Below are 27,581 nucleotides of genomic sequence, written 5' to 3' on the forward strand. Positions count from 1 at the left end.
GAGCCTAAGCCAGCAGTCGGACATCCTTAATGCTGCAGCAAAGGTAGGAGAGGCTCCCACCTGCTACTGCTCTCGCCAGCTGTGCGCCCAGCTCAGGGCTTCTGGCTGAGTGGCACTCCCCCTGTGGGAGCACACTGACCACCAGGGAACAGTTCCTGTATTAAGCGTCTGCCCCCCTGATGGTCAGTGCACATCACAGAGACTGCCGTTTGCTTGATTTGCATATTAGCTTTTTACTATATAGGTATAGGATGATCCTAGTTAGATCTAATTACCATATCCTACTTATGGCAATGATTATTTTTATCATATTTCTATTTTGAAGTATTATGCAGTTGTAATATAGACATTACATGCATGTAGATATTTGTCTTACAGTTTGCCTTATATATAATATATAAATATGCAAGAATTTTTAATGGACTATAATGTAATTTTTATAGACTGCAAAGATAATAAAATAAACAAGCTTTTAAATAATACTAGGGAACTTATATTAACAATCAGTGTATATTTTTCAGTCTGAGTAAATTGCTTCATTTCACTTAAGTCATTTTTTATATTCATTATAAAATTAATATACAACAGAAAAAGGCCAAGTGGGAAAAGTGTGGATATTTTGCTTTATGTGAATTAAGCACATTATTTAATTGATTTGATTTCATAATGCATAATTTAGATCAGCTTGTGAGATAGTCATTTAAAATTCAAATATTGGAAACAGTCAACATGCTTATTTTAACAGATGGAGGCCTGCTACAGATATATTTTACTAGAGTAGATGGCAGCTTCATAACTCTATGGAAAAGAGTTTGCAAAAAAATATTTTGCCTTCCTATGACTGACCTGAGCTCTTTTAACATGCCAGGAATTATTTATATTTATGAAACAGTATTACTGCCTTTTTCATGGACAGTGTTCCAGGATATGTGCAGGATTTTTTTTGGCTAAACACAGTCCTCAAAAATTGCGTTCTAAGAAGGAGAGTGATCAAACATTAGAGTTCAGAAGTTTCTGCATAAAATTAGGTCTTGGTTTTTTACACCTAATTGCCATGTGATCTTGGAAAAGTTACTTAAGATTTTTTAATCAGACAGCCTTGCAATTTTATTTCTAAAATTGAGCTAGTGTTATACTCTCATAATAACAATTAAATGGAAACATATATGCAAGTCACTTTGCTTAGTGCATATCACATGGTAATGTATGAGTCGATATCATTGTCACCCTGAGCATATCAAATGTGTAGGAAGCTCTGATGTCTCACTAACCATCTATTTTACAACAGTAAAATAGCAAATGATTTATATTTGAATGATACAAATAAATGTGCTTTTTTATTTTTATCTCTAACAGATTGATAGAAAAATGAATGCAATAGGTATTTAACAATGTCACATACATGTAAATGTACACACAAAAATCCCAAAATATGATTAGTAAATTTTAAGAAATTATCTTGTGCCTTTAAAGCAATGGAAAATGTAACTTATGATGTTCCTCTGAAGAAATTTTTTTTTGCTTCAGCGTTATTGCTTAACAGGCATGAACAAATTTAGCTAGTTATTATTTATGGATGGAATATATGTTACCTTGACTTTTACATTCAAAAGGCCATTATTTCAGTTTGTAATTTTATGTTGTCTATACAGTTTAATTACTCCCCGTGAGAAATATTCCTGCAAAAAGAGCTTTGGCTTCTAAAGAGATGGCTTTCTGTTTATAAATGGATCCTGTCTTTTCCACCTGAAGGATGTAATTCAAAGTGACAGCACAGTAAAAAGGGCTTGACACAAAGGCATGTAGCATTTCAAGGGGATTAATTTTTTATTCATGCAAAATGTGAGCGCTCCCTTTCTTCTCATGATTTAAAAATATCTCTCACCTGTTAAAGTTCAGACTGCAGTTCAAATATGCATGTCACACAAGCAGAAAATAATTGATCACAGGGATCTACTGGTGTATATGTTCTGCCCTCTCCTTCTTCTGTTTATGGTGACAATTCAACATATGTCATGCGACTCCTTTGCAGCTGCGTTCTAACGAATGGTTTTGAAGCAATGGATGAAAGGAAGTAACAACTTTTTGAATTTCACATTAAGTCGAGTCAGAAGGAATGCAACGTTCCGCCAGGCCTACTGCTTTTCCCAGACTCCCTTTCGCTAGGTGAGACTTGGAAGTGACCTTCCTGCTTCAATGGGGCCTGTGCACTCCTTCCTGGGTCCTGAGCAGACTAGTTCCTCCCCCTTGAAACCTTTTCATTTCCCTGCACCCAGGACCTCCCCGGACTTTGACAAGCCTCCCTTCATCCATGCCCGCAGGGGTTCTATCCTTTCCAGGGCTGAGTTTTATATTCCTGCTTTGAGGAAGGCTCCACTGTCCTCCTTGTGAATAAGAATACTGACACTCTCTAGTCACACGTCTTGTATTTCCTATGCTCTAGATGGAACATACTTTATATGCACAAAACCCCAAAGAGGATCCAGGCTCCCAATGCCACTTTGTGTACCAGAAGCAGAGTTACCTCCTAAGCCCGTGGTCGGCAAACTGCGGCACGCAAGTCACATGCAGCTCTTTGGCCCCTTGAGTGTGGCTCTTCCACAAAATACCACGGCCTGGGCGAGTCTATTTCGAAGAAGTGGAATTAGAAGAAGCTTAGGTTTAAAAATTTGGCTCTCAAAAGAAATTTCAATCATTGTACTATTGATGTTTGGCTCTGTTGACAAATGATTTTGCCGACCACTGTCCTAAACCATCTTTCTCAATTAGCTATTCTACAGCTGGTCACATATATGCAGTAGGAAAAAACAACAGCCTTGCTTGCTGCATTTTGGAACATAGTCTTTATTATTTTCGTGTGCTAGATAATCAAATGCATGTTTCTTTCTCCTTTTTAACCTTTATTTATATTTTTCTGTTTCCCTTAATAGTAAAGGAAAAGTATTGCTCTAAGACTCTAACAATAACAAATGATGCCCAGCCATTTTTCATTTATATGTTGCATTTGCTAAAGTATGATGATTTCTTTCTTTTATAAAAATATATTTTATTCATTTTTTACAGAGAGGAAGAGAGAGGGACAGAGAGTCAGAAACATCAATGAGAAAGAAATAGCGATCAGCTACTTCCTGCACACCTCCTACTAGGAATGTGCCCACAACCAAGGTACCTGCCCTTGACAGGAATCAAACCTGGGACCTTCCAGTCCACAAGCCCAATGCTTTATCCACTGAAACAAACAAGTTAAGGGCTAAAGATGGTGATTTCATAACATTGGCAATTAAAATGTATGATCACTGAGTAAATATACTTCCATAAAAATGATAATAAACTTAAGAAAAAAATGACATAGTAGTAAAATATGGAAAACCACATAACTAAAGGAATAAAATGTCCATTTCATTAAATATTCTCAATGTTATATAACTTTATAAGATGAACCTAAACTATGCTTCTGGAGTCAGAAGAAGAGAATAATTTCCTGTTGTTTTATGAAACTGTCCCTGCAAATGAGTATCTAGTGATTTTCTTGAGTTTCTTATTTAACCAGAAATAGAAACATGTAGTTTCTGTATCAGAAGTCCCAGGAACACTGAACTAATCCTTGAGAACGTATCAGAAATCAAATAGATACCAATACCTGTTAAATGTAACACTGCCAAGGAAAACTAGAGAAAGCACAGGTGAGAAGTATCCATTTTCAATGAGAAACTGAGTAACAGAGTAGATACATGTATGAAACATTCTATTATCATCCAAAATATAGCAATGTTTATCTATTGCAAAACTAAAAAAAAGTAGAATTAAAGTAATGTAAATAGCATCACTTTAATCTCTCTGATAAAAAAAAATGTATATGAGGATGACTCAACACATAATCACTAAAGAGAAGGCAGATAATTCTTATGGTAATTAAATGCTATAGCAAATAACATGGTGGCATATATGTGAAATATGTCTTAAATTACATTGCCATTGTCAACTGCATTACTTTTCAGTTAACGAATTAGAGCAATATCCCAGTCTGTTGTGAATATTTTACTTTCACAGAAATTGACAGCATAAGACTTATTTGTTCAAGTTTTGACTCACTTGTGATATTTTCTATTAAAGTCACACTGTGCATGAGTCTAATGGAAAGGTGAAAATCTGAAGTCATTTCATTTTTATCCATTACTCTGTGCTTATCAAAGACCAAAAGTATCTGAAAAAATGATTGCAATTCCTATAGCATTGGATGACATGTAAGAGCATTTTTAAAAAGCTGCACTGATTCAAACTGAACAGGAAAGAACATACTTTTGGGAAAGCGAGGTGGATTGTCATTGACATCGGTGAGGGTGATGTTGACTACTGTCGTTCCGGCTAACCCTCCCAGTTGTCCGCCCATGTCCTTGGCTTGGATGAGGACTTGGTATTGTTCCTTGACCTCCCTGTCCATGTTTGGCAAAGCCGTTCTAATAACACCTTAAGGGGGAAAAATAACAAAAGATAAATAACACAAGTCGCAATTTCTAAAATAAAATAAGTCTACAACAAGAAAATGATTCTACCTAGATTCAGTAGCAAAGACACAGCAACAAAAATTATGTGTCTTTTAAAAATTGAAACACCCAAAGTGTGGTTAGGACATAAACAAAACGTGATGGTGACAGCCGGGTAATGAAATGTGTAGCACTGTGAAATGTGGTTGAAGAATAATGCATCAGCTGTAAAAGGTGGCCATTCATTAGTCAAGCAGGTCAGTCATTATTTATGCAGAATGATGCTGTCTTTAAGAGAAAATGAAAACTTTCAGCAATTACAGATAAGTATATTAAAAACATTAAGTGATTACACTGAGAGATTTCTAAAGATGACCATTTTCTTCTTCATTCTTAATTTTTCAGGATAAATACATCACTATTTTAAACACACTAAGTATCTCCTTCATATATTTTGTCTTTTAGAGATTCCTCTTAATTATTTTAGCCACTAGTTTTTTACTTAAATCTTATGAAACTTTGACATTACAGAGACCTTGTCTCTCTTATCACCATTTAGGATAGTGCCTGCCAGTTAGAAGGAATTCAGTTGAAAGATTGGCCGAATAAATGAATGAATCTATAAATAATTAAATGTATGATCATGAATCATATAGTATATGTACATATAAACATAGCCTATTTTCCACTCTGTGCCCATGTGTAGAATTAATTTCTATTTCTATTTTTTCATAGTGCAATAACTAAAACCTTCTGGATTTGTTGAGACTAACAAATTATAAATAAATTTTATGCCAAATTCTAATCTATAGCTGATAGTTTTAGCAAAAGATTGCAGAGGATTTGTCTTAAACCCATGTGTCTTTGATAGTGTTGTTCCTTAAATAAAGTAGCACATATGAGGACTAAGATAATAAGAACTCTCAGACCGACACAAAATATAGCCTCTGAATCACAAGCTGAATATCAATCCCATTTAATCTATTCTTTCCACTATTGACTTACCAAATGTTGTTTTGCTGCTAATTCAAATTTAACTATAATCTAAGATTTCTTCGAATCCTTGCCAGGAAACAGTTGCAAAAAGAGGCAAGCTCCATTTTTTGCTACTGCTGCTTTATTTATGCATTGGCACTGCCTTTTATTCCAATCTGTTTTTCCTCTCTTCATCTCAGTTTCCTAATGTTTCATCCCCAAGTCTCTTAACTAAAAGTGTTCATCTCTTCACCTCAATGGCCTGTCCTACATGCCTTAAGCTATATGACTTCTGCCTGTGTTACGATGCTTATATTTTTAGATAAATGCCTGGGTTTTAATTCATATGCATGTTGTGTTGTCCTGTTGTAGATTAGATCTACCTTTACTCAATTCATTATATATATCTCAATTCATCTCTAATATGAATATTTCCAATATGAAAACGTATAAATGTGTTATATACACATACACATATATATTAGGTTGCTGTGAAAGAGAGCAAATAAGAAATAACAGACTAATTTAAGCCTAGATTTTTTTCCTGCTGATTTGTTACAGTCACCCTCATGACCTCAATCTGCCTCGCCCTCATGCTCATCCTGAGTCTGGTAGGCGACCTCTCTGCTCCTTCTAGGCCCCCTTCCGGTAGAATGCTGCTCAACTGGAAAGGCGTGTTAGAGAGCAAGCAGGGCCCTTCGTGCAGTTTCAAAGAAATCTCATTGACGAGTATGACGTGCTTCTGCTACCCACAACCATTCCCACTTAAAACCCCTTTCCCCAGGAAATAAAACGTGGCATTGGCAGAATTTACATTTTTAGAGTTGAATCTAGGGATTCAGGCAAAGTTCAAAGAGAAGATAATCTTTAAACACTGTGGTCCATTGAATCTGCTTGAAGGAAAACAAACTTACTTTTCAAGAAGTTACTCTTTTTCTAGATGCACACTGCTTATTAACTGCTTACATTTAAAGCCAAACAAACAGAAGTACATTGCATGGTCTTGAACAGGGAGGAATCTTGCCAAGTACCGGGCTTAAGTGCTAGTGGAATGCAACCAGCAGAAATAAATGCCGCATTCTGCTCTTTCTGGTCCTAGGCCTCAGTTCATGAGCCCATTTTTACTTTTCAATAGTTGTATATAAAGATATAGCAACAACCTTGTATAATAATAGCTGCAGCCTAAAACTCACATACACACACACACACACACACACACACACTTTATTGGAGAATATTAGTACTTTGTAGGAATGATACCACAAACTTTAATTAATCTGAGATAAATCCTATTTATTGGGGGAAGAAGAATAGGTAGGTAAATATTCATTGGATCCTAGTAGGATTTGAGTGTGTTAAGCCCGATGAACTTTCCAACACATATAATTAATATGATAATTAGAGTAAAAACCAAAATGAGGAAAGTGGATTTTATTTCTGCCAAAATTAATGGAAATATATGGCTGAGGGAATTATAAACTTAAAAAACTGTATATGCAGGGATGCTAGTCTTCCAGGGAATATATCCACCATCTGTAATCACCACATGTTGTATACAAGATCCTTAATCTGGGTGGATATCAACCTATTTTGTAAAAACGTGTTAAATATGCTGAAAACAAAGTGAGCTAAAAATAATGCCATACTACATATAAGAATGAAAATATTACATATGATAATCCAGGATATTTATATAAACTTTTCTTGAATTGAGGGCAGGACTGAGACATGCTACACTGGACTGAGTGAGCATTTGTACTACAATATGTTTCATTCAGGCACTGTGATTAGGTTTGAAGGTATAATAGCAAACACTCTTCCTTTTATTCCTCCAGACCCACTTCATACACTTTTCTAGACCTCTATCTGTTTTCTGGCTTAGGCCCGTGGTTGCCTTAGGCCCGTGGTAGGCAAACTGTGGCTCATGAGCCACATGTGGCTCTTTGGCTCTTTGAGTGTGGCTCTTCCACAAAATACCACGGCCTGGGTGAGTCTATTTTGAAGAAGTGGTGTTAGAAGAAGTTTAAGTTTACAAAATTTGGCTCTCCAAAAAAATGTCAATCATTGTATTTTTGACATTTGGCTCTGTTGACTAATGAGTTTGCCGACCACTGCCTTAGGCCAATTGTTAGGAGATGGGATGGTATAAAGGAGAATGAGGTTGGGTTTTTCTTTTCATGGAAGCCCCCCTCTTTCCTGTTGCAGTCCCTCACCTCGCAATGTCTCCAGGCCCCTCTCATTCCTTCAGCCTCAGTGTGGCTGCTGCGTGTACTTGTATTCCTCTTCCAGATCCTGGCCTGTCCCCATCGTTTCCCTACAGGCTGCTCGCACTTTAATAAAGAGCTCTATTATTAAATGAATCCCAAATTGCCCAATGGGGTGCCATCTGTTTCCATCTGGGATAATAATTAATACAGTCTCTGTACAAGATTTTCGTGTGGAATGCACATCTAATGCTATGTGTTCATGTGGGGTGGTGAGGAGGCCATAAAGAAGCACTTAAATAATTACGCTAATTTCAGATGGTGATTAGTGCTACGAGGAAAAAGAAATCAAGTGCTGTTAAACATAGTGTCAGGAAATTACTCTCGGGCAAAGCTTTAGCGCTGCCATCTCAGAGAAGTAGAGAAAGCAGACCTGGGATTAACACAGGTTGGCGTGTCTCAGGGTGGCAGAGAAGGGGAGCACAGCCCTCCAGGGCACCCGGGGAGAGCCCAGATGGCCGCAGCATCCTGCTATGGGAAGGGTGGTATCAAAACAGACCACAGTGGGGGAAGGAAGTCACAGCGCTTTTCGAAGATAAATAAACTTTCTGGGAAGCATCTTGAAAATCAACAAGCAGAACTATATCAAACTAAACAGCGTCTGGCCCGCAAAAGAATCAGTCAGCAAAATTAAAAAGCAATCTACAGAATGGGAGAAAATATTTGCACATCTATATCTGACAAGGGATTATTATCCAAAATAGAAAAAGACTCATATAACTCAACAACAACAACAAACTGTTAAAAATGGGCAGAGGAACTGAATAAACTTTTTTTTTTTTTTTTTGCAATGAAGTTATACAAATAGCCACATGCAAAGGCTTTCAATAATCACCACAGAAAGTCAAATCAAAAGCTCGCTAGGTATCCCAGGTGTAAGAATGGCTGTCATCATAAAGACAAGAGAGAATAAGGGTTGGGAGGAAGTTGAGAAGAATAACTCTTGTACACTGTGGGTGGAGAAGAACATTGGTGCAGCCATTATGAAAAACAGCATGGAGGTTCCTCAAAAATTAAAATTAGAGCTCCCTTCTGGTCGACAATCCTATTTCTGGACATATATCTAGAGAAAATATAGTAAAAATAAAAATAAATAAAAACAGAAACTCATAGAATATTTGTTCTCCCATGTTCATTGCAGCATTATTCTCAATAGCAAAAATAGAGAAACATTTTAAGTGTTCATCTGTGGACGATTGGATAAGGAAGACTGGATACATAGAATAGGATATTGTTCAGTCGTGAGAATCAGGGAAATCCTGTCCTTTAAACAACAGGATAAAACATTTGCTCATTACTCATTATCTGCTTTAGCATTTCCAGCAATTTGAAGCACATAGTCTCACAAGGCACTACTCTTATTTATGGGCAAGTACTAACATCTTTTTTTAAATATATATATATATATATATATATATATATATATATATATATATATATATATATATGAATTTTTTTTTTCTTCCTGGAATTCAGACCAGCCACTGATAGCCGATTTCTCCAGCAGCACAGACTACGGCTAGTTCTTCTCGTACCTGACAGCTCTACAGCTTCCTCAGGCATGTAGCACATCCCCCCAGAGCACGTTGCTCTCAAGGTCAAACATCCTCACTTCTGTCTGCTGAAGTTCCGTGACTTTTAAAACTAGGCAAGTGCAGTTCACACAGAGTTCTCACAAAGTGGGGCAATGGTTCTCACAAGGAAACCATTGTCTGCAGAACGTTTTCAGTCATGTAATTTTACCACAGATATGCAAAACATTTTAAAAGAGGTAAGCTGTTGTTTCATCTTAATACTTGCCTATTCCCTGAACACATTTCCTTCCTTACATTTATCACCATCTATTGCTTTTCCTTTCTTGTTAAGTTCCTATTAGTCCTTGTATTAACAGGGGGAGGGGGATAGTAGTGATTGTTTTCTGTGGCAAATGCTCTTTTTTGGTTTATGAAGAAAAAAGTTACATCTCTCTTACCAGCACAAACCGAGGTGTCTGAATCCTGTAAGACTTAACTCTGAATTAATATCAAAAGCATTTTCAAATAATAAAGCATTCTTAAATATTTATATAGTTGCTATAAAATATAACTTAAAATATAAACTCTGGCAGTGTTTTCCTTTTAATACGGGGCTCAAAACACCAATACATTTTTATATTTTTATTTTATTTTTCTTTATTAATGAAGGCCTTACATATGTGTCCTTATGCCCTCATTGTCTCCTCCTCCCCCCCCCCCCCCCCCCCCCCCCGGCCCCCTCCCACACACACACACATACACACACACTTCCATTCATACCTTCACCCTCCTGGTGTCTGTGTTCATTGGTTAGGCTTATATGCATGCATATAAGTCCTTTGATATCTTCCCATTACCCCCACCCTCCCCTACCTTCCCTCTGAGGTTTTAGCATCTAATTGGTGCTCCTCTGTCTCTGGATCTGTTTTTGTTCATCAGTTTATGTTGTTCATTATAATCCACAAATGAGTGAGATCATGTGATATTTATCTTTCTCTCACTGACTTATTTTGCTTCCAACACATATTTAAAGTCCTGAAACAATTATTATCAGTCAGGATATGGCAGATTTCATTTTGGACACAGCATTGAAGATTATAAGATATTTGACTATCACCTGAAATAAAGGTGATAGTCAAATTTAAAAAGCAAAAATCTTGAGAAAGAGTGATTTCTCTCAGCAACCTTTATGGGGCTTCCCTGAACATAAGCTAGGATTGGTTCTCAGAGCACAAACCATCAGAATTGTGAATAAAGGATAAAGGGGTGTGTGGAGTATGTCATGCATGGAACTCCATTCTCACTTAACTGTTTTCATATGAAATCTAGAAATTAAGGTTTAAATACATTAAAAAAACACACTCATAAATGCACATTTGACAATGAACATGATATTGCAAAAAAAGTTCCAAAGATAGATGATCATAATGGTTGCACAACAATATCAATGTGCTTAATGCCATTGAATTATACACTTAAAATGGCTAAGATGGTAATTTTATTATGTCCATTTTGTCACAAAATTTTTAAAGTTCAGAGAAATGAAAAATTAAGTTTAGATTACATAATGTTCTCCCAACTTGGGGCTCAGATAATTTAGGAAAATAGAATATATGATACACATAGTAGCAGTATCTAATTATCCATGTCAGACTAGTTTTTTAAATCAATCAGGGAAAATTTTAAATAATTTAAAATAATCTTAAATATAATTTAAGACATAGGGTAAGTAATTTATAGTAATGTTTGTTTTATTCAATTAAATAATTCTATAATCAATTATATGGAGATTGTAACACAGGTTGGGGTATCCCAGTGAGGCAGAGAAAGGATAGTATAAAGGGGAAGCATTCTGATTTCTTACACTAGGTAAAATATTACAATGTCTGTTGTTTGATGTTTTATAAATTGTGAGTGTTCTTCTAATTAAATTTAAGTGTAAAAATGTATGTCATACAGCATAACATGCTAATATAATACATATATAATAGATTATAAAATTGATTAAAAGTATACATATTATTTAATATTTTATAGGTTTATCTCTATTTGTGAGTTTTAAAACATTTTAATTTTGAGGCAAATATATGAATATTTGAATACTAAATTAGAAAAAAAAATTATTTCAGAGTTAATCCAAATAATGTTTGTCACACAACAGTGTCAATAAAAAAAATCTTTAAAATTTTTTCTTATTTTAAATTAAAAATAAATGGTTATATTTATCTCTTCATAAATTTTAGGCACTAGAAGTTTAGATGAGACTCTTTAAAAATTGTTTTTAACTGTATTCTACACTCATATGTGGAAACTTTTAAGATAATAGTTTCTCATGCATTTTATTTAATAATAGCAAAAGGAATCATAAAAGAAAGCTATATGGCTGGAACAAATGGAGACTATTTCTGAGAAATTGCAATTATGCTTGATTTTTTATTTACTCTTATTAACCACAGGGTGATAAATTTGACAAGAAGTCTTCTTAATGGTTTCTGTGCATAAAAAACTAGTTATCATTTTATTAATGAAGCGTTTCATCATCCACTCTTTTCCTGTCTAGTGGTCTGAGGTATTGTTAGTATCAAGACTTCTGTCTCCAGTGAAAATCAATGCTTCAAAAAATCTATTCCCTAGTTTATGCCAGAATTGTTTCATCTTCAGTTTTAAATACTAATCATTATGTAAAAAATACAAGCACACAATTATAAGCCATATTATGAATATACTACTTTTCTATGATATAATATTTTCTAAAAAGAGAGTTTATCTGAGGGTGGTAATTAACAAGTAAAGTCAAGGGAAGTGCAAGTGTTTTGACTCATATAATTTTATCTGTCTAATATTAATTTCACTTTAATAATTATATTTTTACCCATGCTTTCTGATTAAGTTCATCTTTATATGATTTTATCTGGTGTTTTCTTAAAACATAGATATTGGCTCCATCTATAGTTATGTCACCAATGTCAAGTCCTTCATCTTTCTGCACCCACATTTAATCTGAGTACATAAACTCACCTAGTCTATAATCACTGCAAGCCAATAACTGTACTCTAATACCTCAACAATTTCTCACCTCTTTTCTCTTTTCTCCATCCCCTCTGTCTCTAAGAAGCACTTCTTAGAGTTTGAAAAGATCTAAGACATATGTATTGTTCTTACTTCTGTTCTTTATTAGATTACCCGTTACGGTACACTTGAAAAGAGAGGTAATAATATAAGAAAAAATTAACCCGTCATGCTTCTGCCTAATAAAATGATGTACAACATTTTAGATAACTTCCCTTCAATATTTGCTGATATATTTCTCTTATCCAGCATGTAAAACAAGTTTTCTGAAACATGGGAACCTCATTTTATTTAAAAATGAATACAAAATATTTCTGTCTACCTTCTTCCCTTTCTAGACTTCCCATAGATTCTTATATATTTGTTTTTGAAAACAATTTAAATGGCTTGACTTAAAAATGAGACTGATTTTAAAAATATAGACTAGTTTGGCGTTTCCAGTTTTCCAAACCTATCTTTTCCCTACTAGAAGCAGGGAAAATCCAAGTCCATTATCCATAACCTGAAAAATATTAATAGAAGCTTCATGATCTTAGCATATGTCAACAAGGCCCAAAACTGAACATGATTGAACCCAACCAAGAAAACCTAAAATAAAGGCCTGTTTTAGCCAGGAGAATTAAAAAAAAAAAAAGAAAGAAAGGACTTTTGAAAATTTGAAAAAAATCGTATAGAGAACTCTAAATGTAGAGTTGACACACATATGTAAAAATATTTATATCTACACAAAGTTCAATCCAAAGGAAATAGTTCTGCAGCAGTGAGGTACGATCCTATCTTCCTTTGCTTAATTGCAGTGTATGCAAACTTTACTGTAATATTAGAATAGGCAACTTCCTATGCCAAGATTTAATGAAAGTTTAAATGTTTGCAGGCATGGTGGTAATGCTGTTTCTAATACAACATTTACCTGTCTTGGGATCAATAGAGAAATAAGGTTGTCCCTGCAGAATGCTGTAAACGACTCTAGCGCTGTTTCCATAGGTTGGGTCATCTGCATCCGTGGCCTTGACCTGGAGCACATATGCACCTGGAAAATAAGAAGATATGACTCTAGCATCTTTATTTCACTGAGATCAAGGCCATGTAAGTTATCTGCTGGGCTATTTTTTGGGGGGAATTTGGCATTACTCCGTGAGCATATGATGTCACTGAGAATAATTTAACCATTTTAACCAAAATGTTAGGCAATAATACAGTTTGTACAAATGATTACATGCTTTACATACCAATTTTAAGAGCTATGTCCATTTCCAGTAGCTAGATCATTGAACTAAAAGTCATCACAATAATTTTATTGATTTGTACACCATAAAGAACATGCCACTGCTTACATTAGCTCTTCTGCTTACTACGGATGCTTTAATTTCATGATTAGGATATCAATAGAAAAGCTAAAAGGTTTAAAGGCTTATTGAACTTTCAAGGGTGTAAGCAATTTGCTATTGCAATTTAAAAATCAACAATTACATACCAGCATTAGGAAACCGTTAATTAGATTAATATTTGAGAAATTGAGGAACCCCAGATAATTGCAAACATAACTGTGAGACCATCTCTATGTCTCTAGACTGCATTAACCCAAAGACTCATTGACATGGAACATTAAAGACAATCCTAATTATCTGTAGCAATTCTCATTTTTTCTGACACTTGGTCATATTACTTATGAACTAAGAGAAATTGAAAGGAGTTTTTTTTGTTTGTTTGTTTTTTGGTTTGTTTGTTTTTTAGTCTTATATATCCACTGGAGGCCTGGTCCATGAATTTGTGCACTGGTGAGGTCCAGTCAGCCTGCCCCGTTGGGGGCTGAACAGGGGAAGGGCCAGCCAGGGTGAGGGACCACAGTTGTTCCTATAGTTCCAGTCATTCTGCCATTTTGTCGCTGGGCTTTTACAGTATTATATAAGATAGTCATAGTTGAGTGTTTAAAAACTTATTTTTGACTTTTTATTAAGTAAAGCTGCATTGGTTATTTCAGTTTTAAGTGCACAGAATAGTTGTTTGAGATTTTTATGCCTTACCATTTGATCACTCCACTAAATCTAGTAATCATGTGTCACCTTGTAAACTTATCATGATATTATCCATCCCTTTCCTTCTGGTAATCATCCCTTTGGTCTCTGCCTCCTACAACTTTTTAAGTGAGTACCTCTTCTTACTGTCCTGTTCAAAGCCACTATTCTAATGTAAGAATGAAGTAAAAACAAGAATATCAAACAAGAAATAAATTAATTAATATGTTGCTAATGAAGGAAGGAAATCTCTACTGAGCAAAAAGGAGCAATATGTGCACCCAAAGTTATACAATTGGCAGCACCCCTTTCACCTCTTGGAGGAGTCAAAGGTAACTGCTCAGTTTGGGGGATATAAAATTGCTACTTTCCTTTCAGTTACTCACTTAGGCTTTTTTTAAAGAAATATTTTGAAACAATATCCAAATTTTACAATCAAAGTATTGAAGTGCAGTGATGTTACAGTATGCATTAATTTGTTGATTCATTAAACATAAGTGGATTAAAGTGCATTGATGGTCTGTGTAAAATCTCTCTCTTTTTTTTTAATTTCCCAGATGTATATAGGTATTCTCTTTTTGCTTTTCTTTTCTTTTATTTATTTACTTATTTATTTATTTATTTTAATATATTTTATTGATTTTTTTTTTTTAACAGAGAGAAAGAGAGAGGGATAGAGAGTTACAAACATTGATGAGAGAGAATCATCGATCAGCTGCCTATTGCACGCCTCCTACTGGGGATGTGCCTGCAACCAAGGTACCTGCCCTTGACCAGAATCGAACCTGGGACCTTTCAGTCTGCAGGCTGACGCTCTATTCACTGAGCCAAACTAGTTTCGGCTTTTCTTTTCTTTTAAAAACAATTACTTTTATTGTTGAAAGTATTACATATATCTTCCTCTCCCCCACACTTTGATCCCTTCTAGCCCACATTGCGCCTTCCCCCCTCCCCCCCCGCCCCAACCAGGCTTACACATAAAAGCATACAAGTTCTTTGTTTAATCTATTCCAATCCACCCACCCACGCCTTTCCTCTGAGATTCAACAGTCTGTTCCATGGTTAAATGTCTCTTGGTCTATTTTGATATTCTATTAGTTGAATATACTATTTGCCTTTTCTCATCCCCACCACTAACTCAACTGGCTTGCAACCCCACTTACAACTGCAAGACTGAAAAACATTCTAACTTGCTTTTTCCTCCACCTCTTTTTACATAGAGGCATCAGAGTCATTGTCCCATTGCACAAAATCAACCACGGTACTCTCCACTAAAAAAAAAAAAAAAAAAATTAAAAAAAAATTAAACATATGATGGGTTTCTATTCCTAGTAAAAGAAAAATAATCTAAACCCATTGACATGCTATGGATATCATGGCATGAGTGGGTTTCAATATCCCTCCCAGAGAAGTTTCCCACTGTGCTGCCAGGGACCTCCTGCAGGGACCACACAGGCTTATTGGCTGTTTCTTTGAGGCTCTTTCCCTCATTTTGCTCTTCTCCACTTGACCCTGTTACTGGGAGGGCATTCACCTCCACTAGCTGGAAAAATCCTACTTGCCCTTGATATCCCAGCTCCACTGACTTTTCTAAGAGAAGTAGAGATATTTTTTTCACCCTTCTGTACTCTTGTGAATGATGAAACCATTCACCTCAACAGTCCTTCCACATTCACTCTTTGTACATGTAGTGTCTGTTATGAAGTAAGCTAAGCCTCAAACAAATGTTTATAGGTTTGATACTTACAGTACTCATATATACATACAACGGGCACAAATACTGTACACACAATACTCTAAATGGGTGATCCAGTAGCTAGTTATGTCCTTTACAGGATTTTAAAACACGAAATTGGGAGTTTAACTTGTCTTGAATTTCAAATGTATTGATGTTCTCACTTCAGAAAACAGAACTCAAAAATGAGTGACATTGCATTTAAAAAACCCCATAAGTAAGACACAGCCACAATATGCAATGCAAACCCAGGGAGTTTAATATAAATATCTTTGTGAATAACATTAACCCTTCACACCGATGAATAAACAGGAAAAGAGAGAGGAATTTCACATGGCATATCATTTCCTATTTGCTTATACTTTATGTATACATTGCATTATAAACAAGAAATAATGCACTTAGAGTTAGGTAGAGAATCATAAATACATAGAAATTGCTTCTCAAACAGAATTTGAAAATATATGTACATATTATTACATTAAAAAGGCATCAACAGCAGAGAAATGTAAAGCAGATAGGTTTTTAGAGCCAAGGCAGAGAGAGAGAGAGAGAAAGAGAGAGAGAGAGAGAGAGAGAGAGAGAGAGAGAGAGATTGCATGTTTGAGATTCCACAAAGATATTGTTGGTCTGCTAAAGCAGAATTTAATTATTAAAACTAAGCATAGATGCACAGCAAGTGAGTTTAGGATTTAGAGTAACTGGGTACTTTAATCCACTGCACATTAGATTTCACCGAACTGCCCATTTGGCTCTTCCTTCTGAGGATCCTCTTACTGTGTTTGCCCCTGAAACCTGTAAATGATGCCTCTGACTTCTTCATCCCCCACAAGGGCTGCATATGAGGCATCTACAAGGACGAAGAATATCAGTTCCTGAGCCCCCATCAGAAAGTCTAATTTCATTGTTCTGGGTGTGCCAAGTGTCAGAACTTTTTACAATTCTGGCAGATAAGTCTAAAGAGTACCCAGGCCTGAGAAGCTCAGTCCCATACAATTTCTCTAGAAACTTTCCTCAATAGAAGAGGTTACTAGCATGATTTCTATTCTCAAGTCCCACCCCTCCATGTTCTTATACTGACCTAGACTTTATCATCTGGATGTTAGAAAAAGCAATTTTGAGAATACTTATTTAAAATGTATCAACATGCAAATGAGACTAGAATGGTTGGATCACTTCATTAGCGACTCAAGAAAGAAGAGTTTGTATACTTGTTAAATCTGTCTGAAATAACCAGAACTTTTAATGATTAGAAAGGACTTATGCCGTAACAATCTCCCAGAGTAGCAATATTGCACCCTTTAAATGTACTTCCAGAATCACAGCAGGAAATGTGTGTGGTTTCTCTCTGAACCCAATTCCGACCCTGCTCAGCCCGGCCTCACAGTGTCCCCCAGCAACCCTAATGCTGTGACAACAACATATGATTTGTTATTCAGCCCAAGACCCCAAAAGCACTCTAAGGTTATAAAATCCCATCCTAGCTGTGTCCTAAAAATTTTAAACTATACATATTTATACCTTGTGAGTCAACTGTACTTTGATGGATAAGTGAATCCATTTTTATGAGCCTTTTATCTCTCCTCTGTGTGCCAAGAATTCTATACCAGGAACATCAGTACAAATGCTAATGTCTGCTCTCAGTGACACCTACTGAATTCCGATTTCCAGTTGTCTCCTTTGTGCCGAGTGTCATTTGAAAATTATATTCACAGGAAATTCCATAAAATTCATGATGAAAGATACTGGTTTGGAATTCATTCACTCAGTGGCTCTAAGCTATAACTCAGTAAGCTTTGCTTTCTTTATCCTTTCTGTGCAGTGTTGTATTCTTGAAGATTAAATAAAGCCCATCTGATTCAAATGCCTTTAAGCAAGGTGTTAAGGATGGTTAACGTGATTAATTTGCTTATCTAATACACACCATACACACCTAACCTTAATTGTTTTTATTTGTTTGGATGATTCTGCTATGTAAAGGGTAAGAAAAATAATCAAGCCATGAATCAATGCATCCATTCAATCATTCATTCATCTATCCCATGTATCCATCAACTCTCTCTCACTCTATTTTCATTATCTATCCATCTATCTAGTTTTAATGGAGGGAAAAAATACAAATTGAGTGTGTGCGTGTGTGTGTGTGTGTGTGTGTGTGTGTGTGTGTGTAAACCATAAGTCAGAATTACTGAATTGTAGAACCAGCTTTGTAATTAAATATATGATCTTTTTGAAAGTTATTTTAATTCTGTAAAGATAATGGGATTTCGATGGATGATGTAGTTATTGCCCCAAATTAATCTCACCTAAGGTTAAAAAGTGTTTATACAGAGTGGCCAGATTAATATGAACACATAATAATCTGGACACTATATATATATATATATATATATATATATATATGATGTATCAACATGAAAATGAGACTAGACTGCTAGACTGGTTGGATCACTTCATTAGCAACTCAAGAAAGAAGAGTTTGTATACTTGTTAAATCTGTCTGAAATAACCAGAACTTTTAATGATTAGAAAGGACTTATGCCGTAACAATCTCCCAGAGTAGCAATAATGCCCCCTTCAAATGTACTTCCTGTAATATATATATATATTATATATTATATATATATATATATATATATATATATATATATATATATATATATATATATATATTATAGGCCCGGTGCATGAATCCATGCCTGGGTGGGGTCTGGCCAGCCTGGCCAGGGGGAGAGGACATGGGCGTTTGGCTGGCCTGTCTGATGGTCGAACTCCTGGTCAAAGGGACAATTTTCATATTAGCCTTTTATTATATAGGATACACACTGAGTGGTCAGATTATTATGCAATCAGAGATCATAATAATCTGGCCACACAGTGTATACCTATTCATATGTCACTATGTTCCTCATACTTCCTTACATGTTAGATAAAGCTTAACTCTTTTGAAGGTGTTTGTCTCAAGTCTAAATTAACAAACACAGACTTTTTTCTGGTTAATAATGCCTGATTAGGGAGTGAAAATATAACTCATTTCAAGTTAATAAAACCAGATGTTTGCTGAGACCTTCTAAGAAATGCCCTCTTCCTTTCTTTCTCTGGACACGGGTGTGCAAATGTGTGGAACGTCATTACCTGCTGCAACACGTTGCGGGGGAAGTGGCTACAGATAGTCACACACAAGCAGCACAAACTTGGGAATCCCAGAAAAAACAAATGGAGACTTTTGATCAAACCCTGATGAAGCTTAACCTCCACGCATTTTGATGACATGAAACCACAAGTTTCCTTTTGTGTGAAATGTTATGCTTTGATTTACATTGGCATTTCTGTAACTTACAAATTAACAACAGGTTGGCAATTCACTTAAACCCTCCAACCTTCTGTTATGTCTAATCCAAAATGAGAGTATAAATAGCCAGGATCTCATGAAACTCATTTGTGAGTTAATGCATATAAATTGCTTAGTATAATAGCTGGCACATAGGGAGTCCATGTGAAATGGTTGTTAAAATTCAACTTTACAACAAGGGGTAAGATTTCATTGGTTTCCTTCTAATTGCAGTAAGTATGTTGTACAAATTGAAACAATACCCAATCTTAACTATTTCCAAAATAACTTATTATTGCAGATTAATTATTTGGTTACAGGATTTTGAACATTATCATTGCTCTGTCCAAATTCTTTAGTGTTGTGCCATGAATCACTGCCTTGAGTCTGAACTCTTTCAAGACTATTCACAGTCTGACTGACATCCATTGACATTTTTCATTATTAATTTAACTCTTAAGCTTCTTCATATCTCTTATTCAGGGAAATTTGTTGTATCCACTGTCCAACAAAAATGAGAACTTGGACAATGAATTTTTGGTGAACTCTGAGCATCTCATCTAAGAACTGGAAACATATATCAAGATTCCACAAAAGGTTTGCAAAGTCTAAACTAAAGTACATAAATCACCTGCATTTCAGCCTCTTCCCATAATCCAGTCTACCCTTGGGAGTACTACAGACAAGCCCGTTCACTGTTACACTTTCACAGAATATTTCCACCAGCCTTTTCCTTTTGTTGAACTCTTGCTTTCTCCTATCCTAGTACTTCCTGTTAGCACAAGATAGGCCCACAATTGTATTCCTTCAACTTCCCATTACTGGTTCTATTTCTCTGATCTTTCCTGTTTGTCTTCTCTGAGGGCATTTAATTGGTAGAAATTAAGTTTCTTCTTCAAGCTGCCTCCAACTGTGGTTGGTTTCCTCAGCATCCTTTATTCACAGTTCTCCCCTTTTTTTTAGGGATCACCATTTCTTAGTAGTCTTTACAGACCCCTTTTCACACACGCCAACTTATTTCTCACTCTATTTGCCTGACTCTACCACCTCCCTTATGTGCTAGGAACTGGATCATCAGTGTATTTCCTAATAGTTTAAGTCACTAAACTACCAGTAAACTAGAACAAGGTACACTCAATTTCTTAGTTGCATTCTAAACTTTTTTTAAATCACTGTTTACACCTAGTCCCATCTCTATTGAATATACATTGATAAATTATGTTTATCCTCTTCATCCTTTCACTATTTTCCTTTAAAAATTTACTACTTACACCTGGGTTTTAGAGTTATAATATTTAACAATCCCATGGTTACCTGTCATAACCAACTTCCATCCACCCTGTATACTTTTAGCCACATTTGTCTTCCAAAAATGCAAGCACTCTCTTTAATGCTTCCTTTGTGAATCTGTCCCTACCTACATTTCCAGGTTCACCTAGTGCCACACTTTTTGTTTACGACTTTCTTCTGCCTCAACAGAGTATGACTTCCCTAAGACACAGTGTTCACTCATACCCTGCTCTTCGTATATTCTGTTAGGGATGTCAGAAATGCCCTCCTTCACCGAAGTGGACTGCAGCCCAAATTAAACACTGGTCTCAGCAGATTCTCTCCCAGGAAGTCATTTCCATATGTTCAAAGAGCATCTTGTTTCATACTTCTCGTGTTTCCACTGGGCAGCAAGCACAGCATACAGAAAAAAAGACTGCTTACAGTTCTCTTTGGAATCCCTGTGCCTACTATGGAGCCTGGTATTTAAAGTACTTAATACACATCTCTTGTATAAGTACATTTATAAAAAATAATGAGTTGAGCTTAAAACATTTTTGGTTAACCAACGTTAAAAGTTTATAGTGAAGCTTTATGATATACTTTGACTCAGACAAAAAGCTCAACATCCCATCCTGACAACAGAATGACAGTGATGCCGCTTTGCGTTCTGTTACAGAAATCAAAGGAACAGCTTCATGTCCTCGAGAACTCTTAGTGCCAGTGGCAAGAGAGTACAATAAATCAATTACTAGCATATTGGCAGCCCTGATGTACCAAGCCCTGTGAAGTCTACAGAAGAACGTGCATTTTTACTCTCAGTTCCAGGGAAGGAGACACACTTTTGTAACATCAAAGCCTATTCTTGAGGTCATATCTCTGGAAAATTTATTATAATACAGCTTCGAACTTTTTTATAGCAGTTCACTGGAATGAAGTGGCATTGATTATTGATTAATTCATAAATTCAGAGACATTATGATGCCACTTGATGCTGCAATATTTACAAAAGTGCTCACAAATATAATGATAGAAAGCACATGCAACTATGATTTGACAGTAACTTTAGCCATTATTGTTGAAATAATCTTAGCCAATAGAGAAATGTGTATTGTTTGCACTTCAGGATTGTGATTTAATATTAAAAGTTTGTTCCTTTTATGTTGCTGTGGTTAAATGCTGTAGTGATGTAGGCTGAAGTTTGATTTTAGTAACTGTTACACACACAAAAACAGGATTTGAAAGTCCACTTGTTTTACTAGATTCATTGTAATCCAGTTTATCAGAGCAGAACTGTGTTGTAACTAACAAAATTCAATTACTAGAATTCATATGCCTTTTGCCGAAGCCGGTTTGGCTCAGTGGTAGAGCGTCGGTCTACAGACTGAAAGGTCCCAGGTTCGATTCTGGTCAAGGGCATGTACCTTGGTTGTGGGCACATCCCCAGTAGGGGGTGTGCAGGAGGCAGCTGGTAGATGTTTCTCTCTCATTGATGTTTCTAGCTCTCTATCTCTCTCCTTTTCTCTCTGTTAAAAATCAATAAAATATACTGGGGAGAAAAAAAAGAATTCATATGCCTTCTAACCAAATTCTCCCATTTGATTAACTAATGATAATCGTTAAGCAACATAATCTAATCTTAGTTTTTCATCTCTAAAATGGGCATTTTTGAATAAAAACTTCAGATCCCACTAAATATGTTTTGATTCTAGACAAAAGACTGATTAGTGTGATAATCAGTGAAATTAAATATTGATACAATTATCAACTTTATTTCACTTTACGTAAGTTTCTATAAAATGTTTACTTTATATGTTTTTATCCTGATTTTAATTAAAAATGATCACTCTTATGGGGATGCACATTTTCACTTATAAAAAACTTGAAAGCTATCCTCTAGGTATGTGGGCATAAGTGATTTGTTGGGGGAGCCTTCTAACCATTGTATCCTGGGCTGTGAACATGTCACAGGTTTGGCAAGAGTTTCATTGTCTTTGCCCATGAAGCAAGGAGCCAGAATTGTGGCTATCAGATCCATGACTCAATTACCTCTGGTCATGAATTGTGATATGATAACATCAGGATTTTATTAATATCAATATTTATGTGACCAAATGTGTTATGTAAGAAATAGAAAGTTCTTGTTTAGAATTTTCATACATGTGCACTGATTTAATTGAATATATATATATTTTTTTTTATATTTTTTTAAACTTGACAATATCTGTGTCTTTCCATTTATGTTTCTATTGTGCTCTATTTTTATTCTCCCACTTAGAATTTTTTTCTGATAACAATGCTTTGAATCTTCTTCATTTCACCATTATTTTACCCCTTACTGAGTGCAAATTTTAGACACTCTTTGGTATGATTGATAAAATATTTCAACATGACATTTATAATTATTTAATATAGATGGAAAAATAAATGCATCATCAAATAAAAAAATGAAATAAATTTACTATTATGAATAAGTAGCTGAAGGAAAAATTCATTCCATTGTGATTGACCAGTTAATATTTCCCTACCAGTAAATGTGTATCTTATTTAGAATATAAGCAATGCCATTTTTTTTTTTAGTTCTTACCCAAGGATTTTTCCATTGATTTTCAGAGAGAGTGGGAGAGAGAGGGAGAGAGAAATATTGATGTGAGAGAAACATATCAATTGGTTGCCTCCTGTGTGTGCCCTGACCAAGGCCCAGGCCGGGAAGGAGTCTGAAACCCAGGTACCTGCCCTTGCTTGACCACAATGGCATCTGGAACCCTTTGGTCCCCAGGCCAACGCTCTATCCACTGAGCCAAACTAGCTAGGGCAGAAATGCCTATTAATAATAAATTTAACTAAACTGAAATTATTCTATTCATAAAAATTATAAACTGCTTTTTGAAAAATTAAGAATATAGAGTGAAAAGCATTCAGTTTTTAAATATTATTGGGTGAAATACTTTTAATAAATATATAATATTTTCCCAAATAAACAATTATACTATTTTTAAAGCCAATCTATTGTTAATGGTCACCTAGTTGATGTTATTCATTACTATTACATACAAGAAGATAATGTATATCCTTGTATATACAAATGAATTAATATTAGATAATTAATTTATTTCTAAATAATGATTACATATTTAAAATAACAAAACATATTTGATTAAATATCTCTGATAGGAAATAAATATATTTAAGATACTACTCTCATATTTTTAATTAGGAAACTCAAATATAAGCACACTCTGTTGTACATAAAGATTTTATATTTTATTTATTAAAATAGCTTTTCAATAAATGAAAGAGAAAAATGATACCAGAAATTTTTAAAAGTGGAATTGGATCTTTGAAAGTACTTGTGGTCTTAATTTATGAACGAAAACGTATAAGGGATATTTTACTTTTAAATATTATAACTTTCCCCTAAAAAATAGTGGGAGAGGAAGATTTGGCCCCTGGCTCACTGCAGAGGAATACTGAAATTCTGATCAGGGGCCCCGCCACTCTCAAAACACACTTCTGACTGTCACTACCGGTTTTAGGAAAGCTGCAGCTCCCTGCACCCAAAGAGACACCGCCTTTGTGGGGCTTATCTTTTGGGGAAAAAATATTACCAGTAATATGCTCTGAAGCTAGACTTCCGAAGCTGCTTTTACAGAGGTAATGTGAACAAAATATTTTACCTAAAAAAGCTGCTCAGTCTATGCTTTCACATGTGTGCAGACTTGATAACACATGTCATCACACAATCATGAAGGCGTATTCTCCTGTCTTTTGCGTTCTAGACATAAAAAATATGATTTTTTTTCTATTTTCTCATACTCTTTGCTATAGGAAATAACCATATCCATTAAAGCAATACCACTGTTTCTCAATACATGTTATGGAGAACAGATGCTTTTGCCTAAACTCCTTTTTATGTTAACATCAGAGGCCAAAGCTGCCTCGTCTAGCATATCCGTTACTCCACACTGGCCAGGTTTGACTTTCATTGCCTATGGGATGAGGCGAAATATCAGAGGCAGTCTAAGATACTAATCATTGTAATATAAGCTACATTTAACCAACAAAATATAAGTCTCAAAGCTTCATTCAATGTTTCAGGAAATAGGAGAAGGAAATTTAAGTAACTGATACCTAAATAAATTAATTTCAGTAATAATGTTGCATTTTTCCCTTTGCCAAATTAAACTCTCACCTTTGATTATATGCTGTGTGTGTGTGTTATGTGTATTTTTTATATTTCAAGACCTAAACAACTAGTTTATTTTACTTGTTAATATTTCTTTTCCTCACTCATCTTCCCAGGCACATCATCTAGAACTGCAACCACCACAAATATTTAATAAATGGTTGCTTAAAATAACTGAATACTGTGCTTCTTTTTTATGACTAGAAGTCCTGAGTAGATGTATAAAGTCGATTATTTGGTGTAAGAGTTAATGGAAATAATAAGAGTAAAGAAAACTGCAGTCTTTCCTATAATTATTTAAGAAATTTCAATTGGTATGCTTCTTATGTGCTTTTACTATAATAACTTACAATGAGATTCACACTCAGTATGGAGGGATAAAAATAGTTATGTTTTACATTTATTCATTTGCATTAGCATGTTATGAAATATAGACTTGTTCCTCACCCATTAAAGCACAGTTTTAGAGAGAGAGTGACTCTACATACATATGTGTTATAGAAGAGGCGAACATCAAGTAAGAGAATGCTGGTGGTTATATAGTTGAAAAGTCGGATAGCTCAATAAAGCTCCTTAAAAAAATGGCACTAAATATACAAGGCCATCTTTAAGTTTAGCTTATAAAGTAAATTTCCTAGTAAGTAGTGTTATTTAGAGGAAAAAGTAAAAAACAAAACAAAAAAATTAAATTTATTTAAAAAAAGAATATAGTTTTCATATTAAATAAATACAACAAAATGAGGAAGCAACTTAAAAATGAAAAAAAAAATCTAACTTTTGATCCATCTTCATAGAGGGTAGACTATGATTCCATTAAGTTCAAAAGCTGTGATATGTGTCTCTATCTAAACTACTTTCTCTCCAAAATGGCTCTCAGCGAAATCCTTCATATATCATAATGGCAATTCATAGCTCGACATCAAACATACTTATATCCATTCACTTTAGGGCAGATAACATAAGATAAAGTAGAACTAGGAGAAGACTAAGAGCTCTGGAAATGCACCCTTAGGTATTAGATACTAGATTCAATTCCCTTTGTACATGAAAATAAAGTTAATTTACAAATGTGGACATTTAAGGCCCAGGCCTATTTTTTTAAATTCAACAAGAAATATTAACATTGGGCCCTTCATAGACTCAGACTTTTTAAGCTAGAAGTTTCTTAAAATAAATATCTTCTTAGTACTTTTAATTTTTGAAATGAAGAAACCAGCCAGAAAATCTTCATTGATTACACCCCATGTGCCCTATTACGATGAGTGTTGTGAGAAGAAACTAAATCTCCTTATTCTTAACCCAATGTTCTTTTCTCAAATATCTTTATTGTATCAACATTTAAAATTTTTTAATTCATTATTTTTTTTAAAGAGAGGAAAGGGGAGAGAGAAAGATTGATATGCTGTTCCACTTATTTAGATATTTGTTGGCTTTTTCTTATATGTGCTCTGCCCAGTATCAAATCTGCAACATTGGCATAATGGGATGACACTGTAATCAATTGAGCTACTTGGCCAGGGCTCTATCAACATTTCTTAAATAGGCAAGTTATGCAGGCAGGTGAATAATGTGGCTAGTGAGGCAAACACAATTGCAATTAGTGATGTTTGCCTTATTTCCTGTTGGTCCTTTTTATAAAATAACACTCTGCAAGCCTCTCCACAGACTACACAATAATTAGTGGTCATTGTTGGATTAAGTAATCTATATTTGGATGTGGCCAAAGTAGTTAAATTTATCTTATGTAAGATAGTAAAAGTTTGATTCAAGCCAATCAATATTCCATTTCCTATTTGGAAATGAGGTAAGAGTTTGTGGCTGGATTGAATCAAAACTTTAAAGGAAGACAGGAGAAAAAGTCAAAAGCAAATAAACTGATCTTTTAGTTTCATATCTTTACTTATAGAATAACTGAAAAATACAAGACTATCAAAATATTAAATAACTCTTTGAGTAAACCTGAAGACATCTTGAAAAAAAAAAAAATCGGCCCTAGCTCATTTGGCTCAGTAGATAGAGCATCGGCCTGTGGACTGAAGGGTCCTGAATTCTATTTCAGCCAGGGGCACACGCCCATGTTATGGGCTTGGTCCCTAATGGGGGGTGTGCAGAAGGCAGCCAATCAATAGTTCTTTCTCATCATTGACATTTCTCTCTCTCTCTCTAGCTCTTCCTTCCTCTCTGCAATAAATAAAAGAAATGCATTTATTAAAAAATCAACATAAAATTTTGTTCTTTCAAAGGAAATTTCCAGAAAATATGAACAACTGAAATGCTCCTTAATGAGGAGAAAGAAATAACCACACACACACACACACCTTTAAATAAGCCCCATTGGAAGGCATTGTCATTTTCAATGATCTCTCAACTGATGGTCATAGATTTTCTCTGTAAATCTGATGGAGAGACATTTTCACTATCAATCCAGGAGTTGACATTCATTGGTCAGAAATATTGGCTGCATACTAGTATGACTTTGGACATATAGAAAGCTTCTGGCATTCTCACAGCTTGTGTTATCAATCTCTTTTATATTTTGCTAACAAAAAATCTCCCAAGTGATGTCTTATGTTACTGAAGAGAAATGAAGCACAGAATGTCATTATGTTGAATGAAAGTTTACTGACAAAGCCTATCTGAAGTTCCTAGGGACAGAATCCTTAGCCTATTCTATATGCCTCAAAGTTTCTGAGTTACCCAAAACTAAAGCTGACAGAGAGAATTGTCAGGTATTGTTTT

At 35.0% G+C, this 27,581-nt stretch overlaps 1 protein-coding gene across 1 annotated transcript in view; it reads right to left on the reverse strand.

Moving 5' to 3' along the window:
* CDH12 (cadherin 12) overlaps positions 1 to 27,581 on the reverse strand; it is a 455,451-nt gene that overhangs the window by 49,373 nt on the left and 378,497 nt on the right. The window contains exons 4-5 of the mRNA XM_036410619.2: positions 13,217 to 13,336; positions 4,300 to 4,467 (exon numbers count right to left, since the gene is read on the reverse strand). Coding sequence (XP_036266512.1) covers positions 4,300 to 4,467; positions 13,217 to 13,336 — 288 coding nt within the window. The remainder of the gene's footprint in view (positions 1 to 4,299; positions 4,468 to 13,216; positions 13,337 to 27,581) is intronic.

The sequence above is a fragment of the Pipistrellus kuhlii genome, unplaced genomic scaffold (assembly GCF_014108245.1).
Source record: "Pipistrellus kuhlii isolate mPipKuh1 unplaced genomic scaffold, mPipKuh1.p scaffold_m20_p_4, whole genome shotgun sequence".
Classification (NCBI taxonomy): domain Eukaryota; kingdom Metazoa; phylum Chordata; class Mammalia; order Chiroptera; family Vespertilionidae; genus Pipistrellus; species Pipistrellus kuhlii.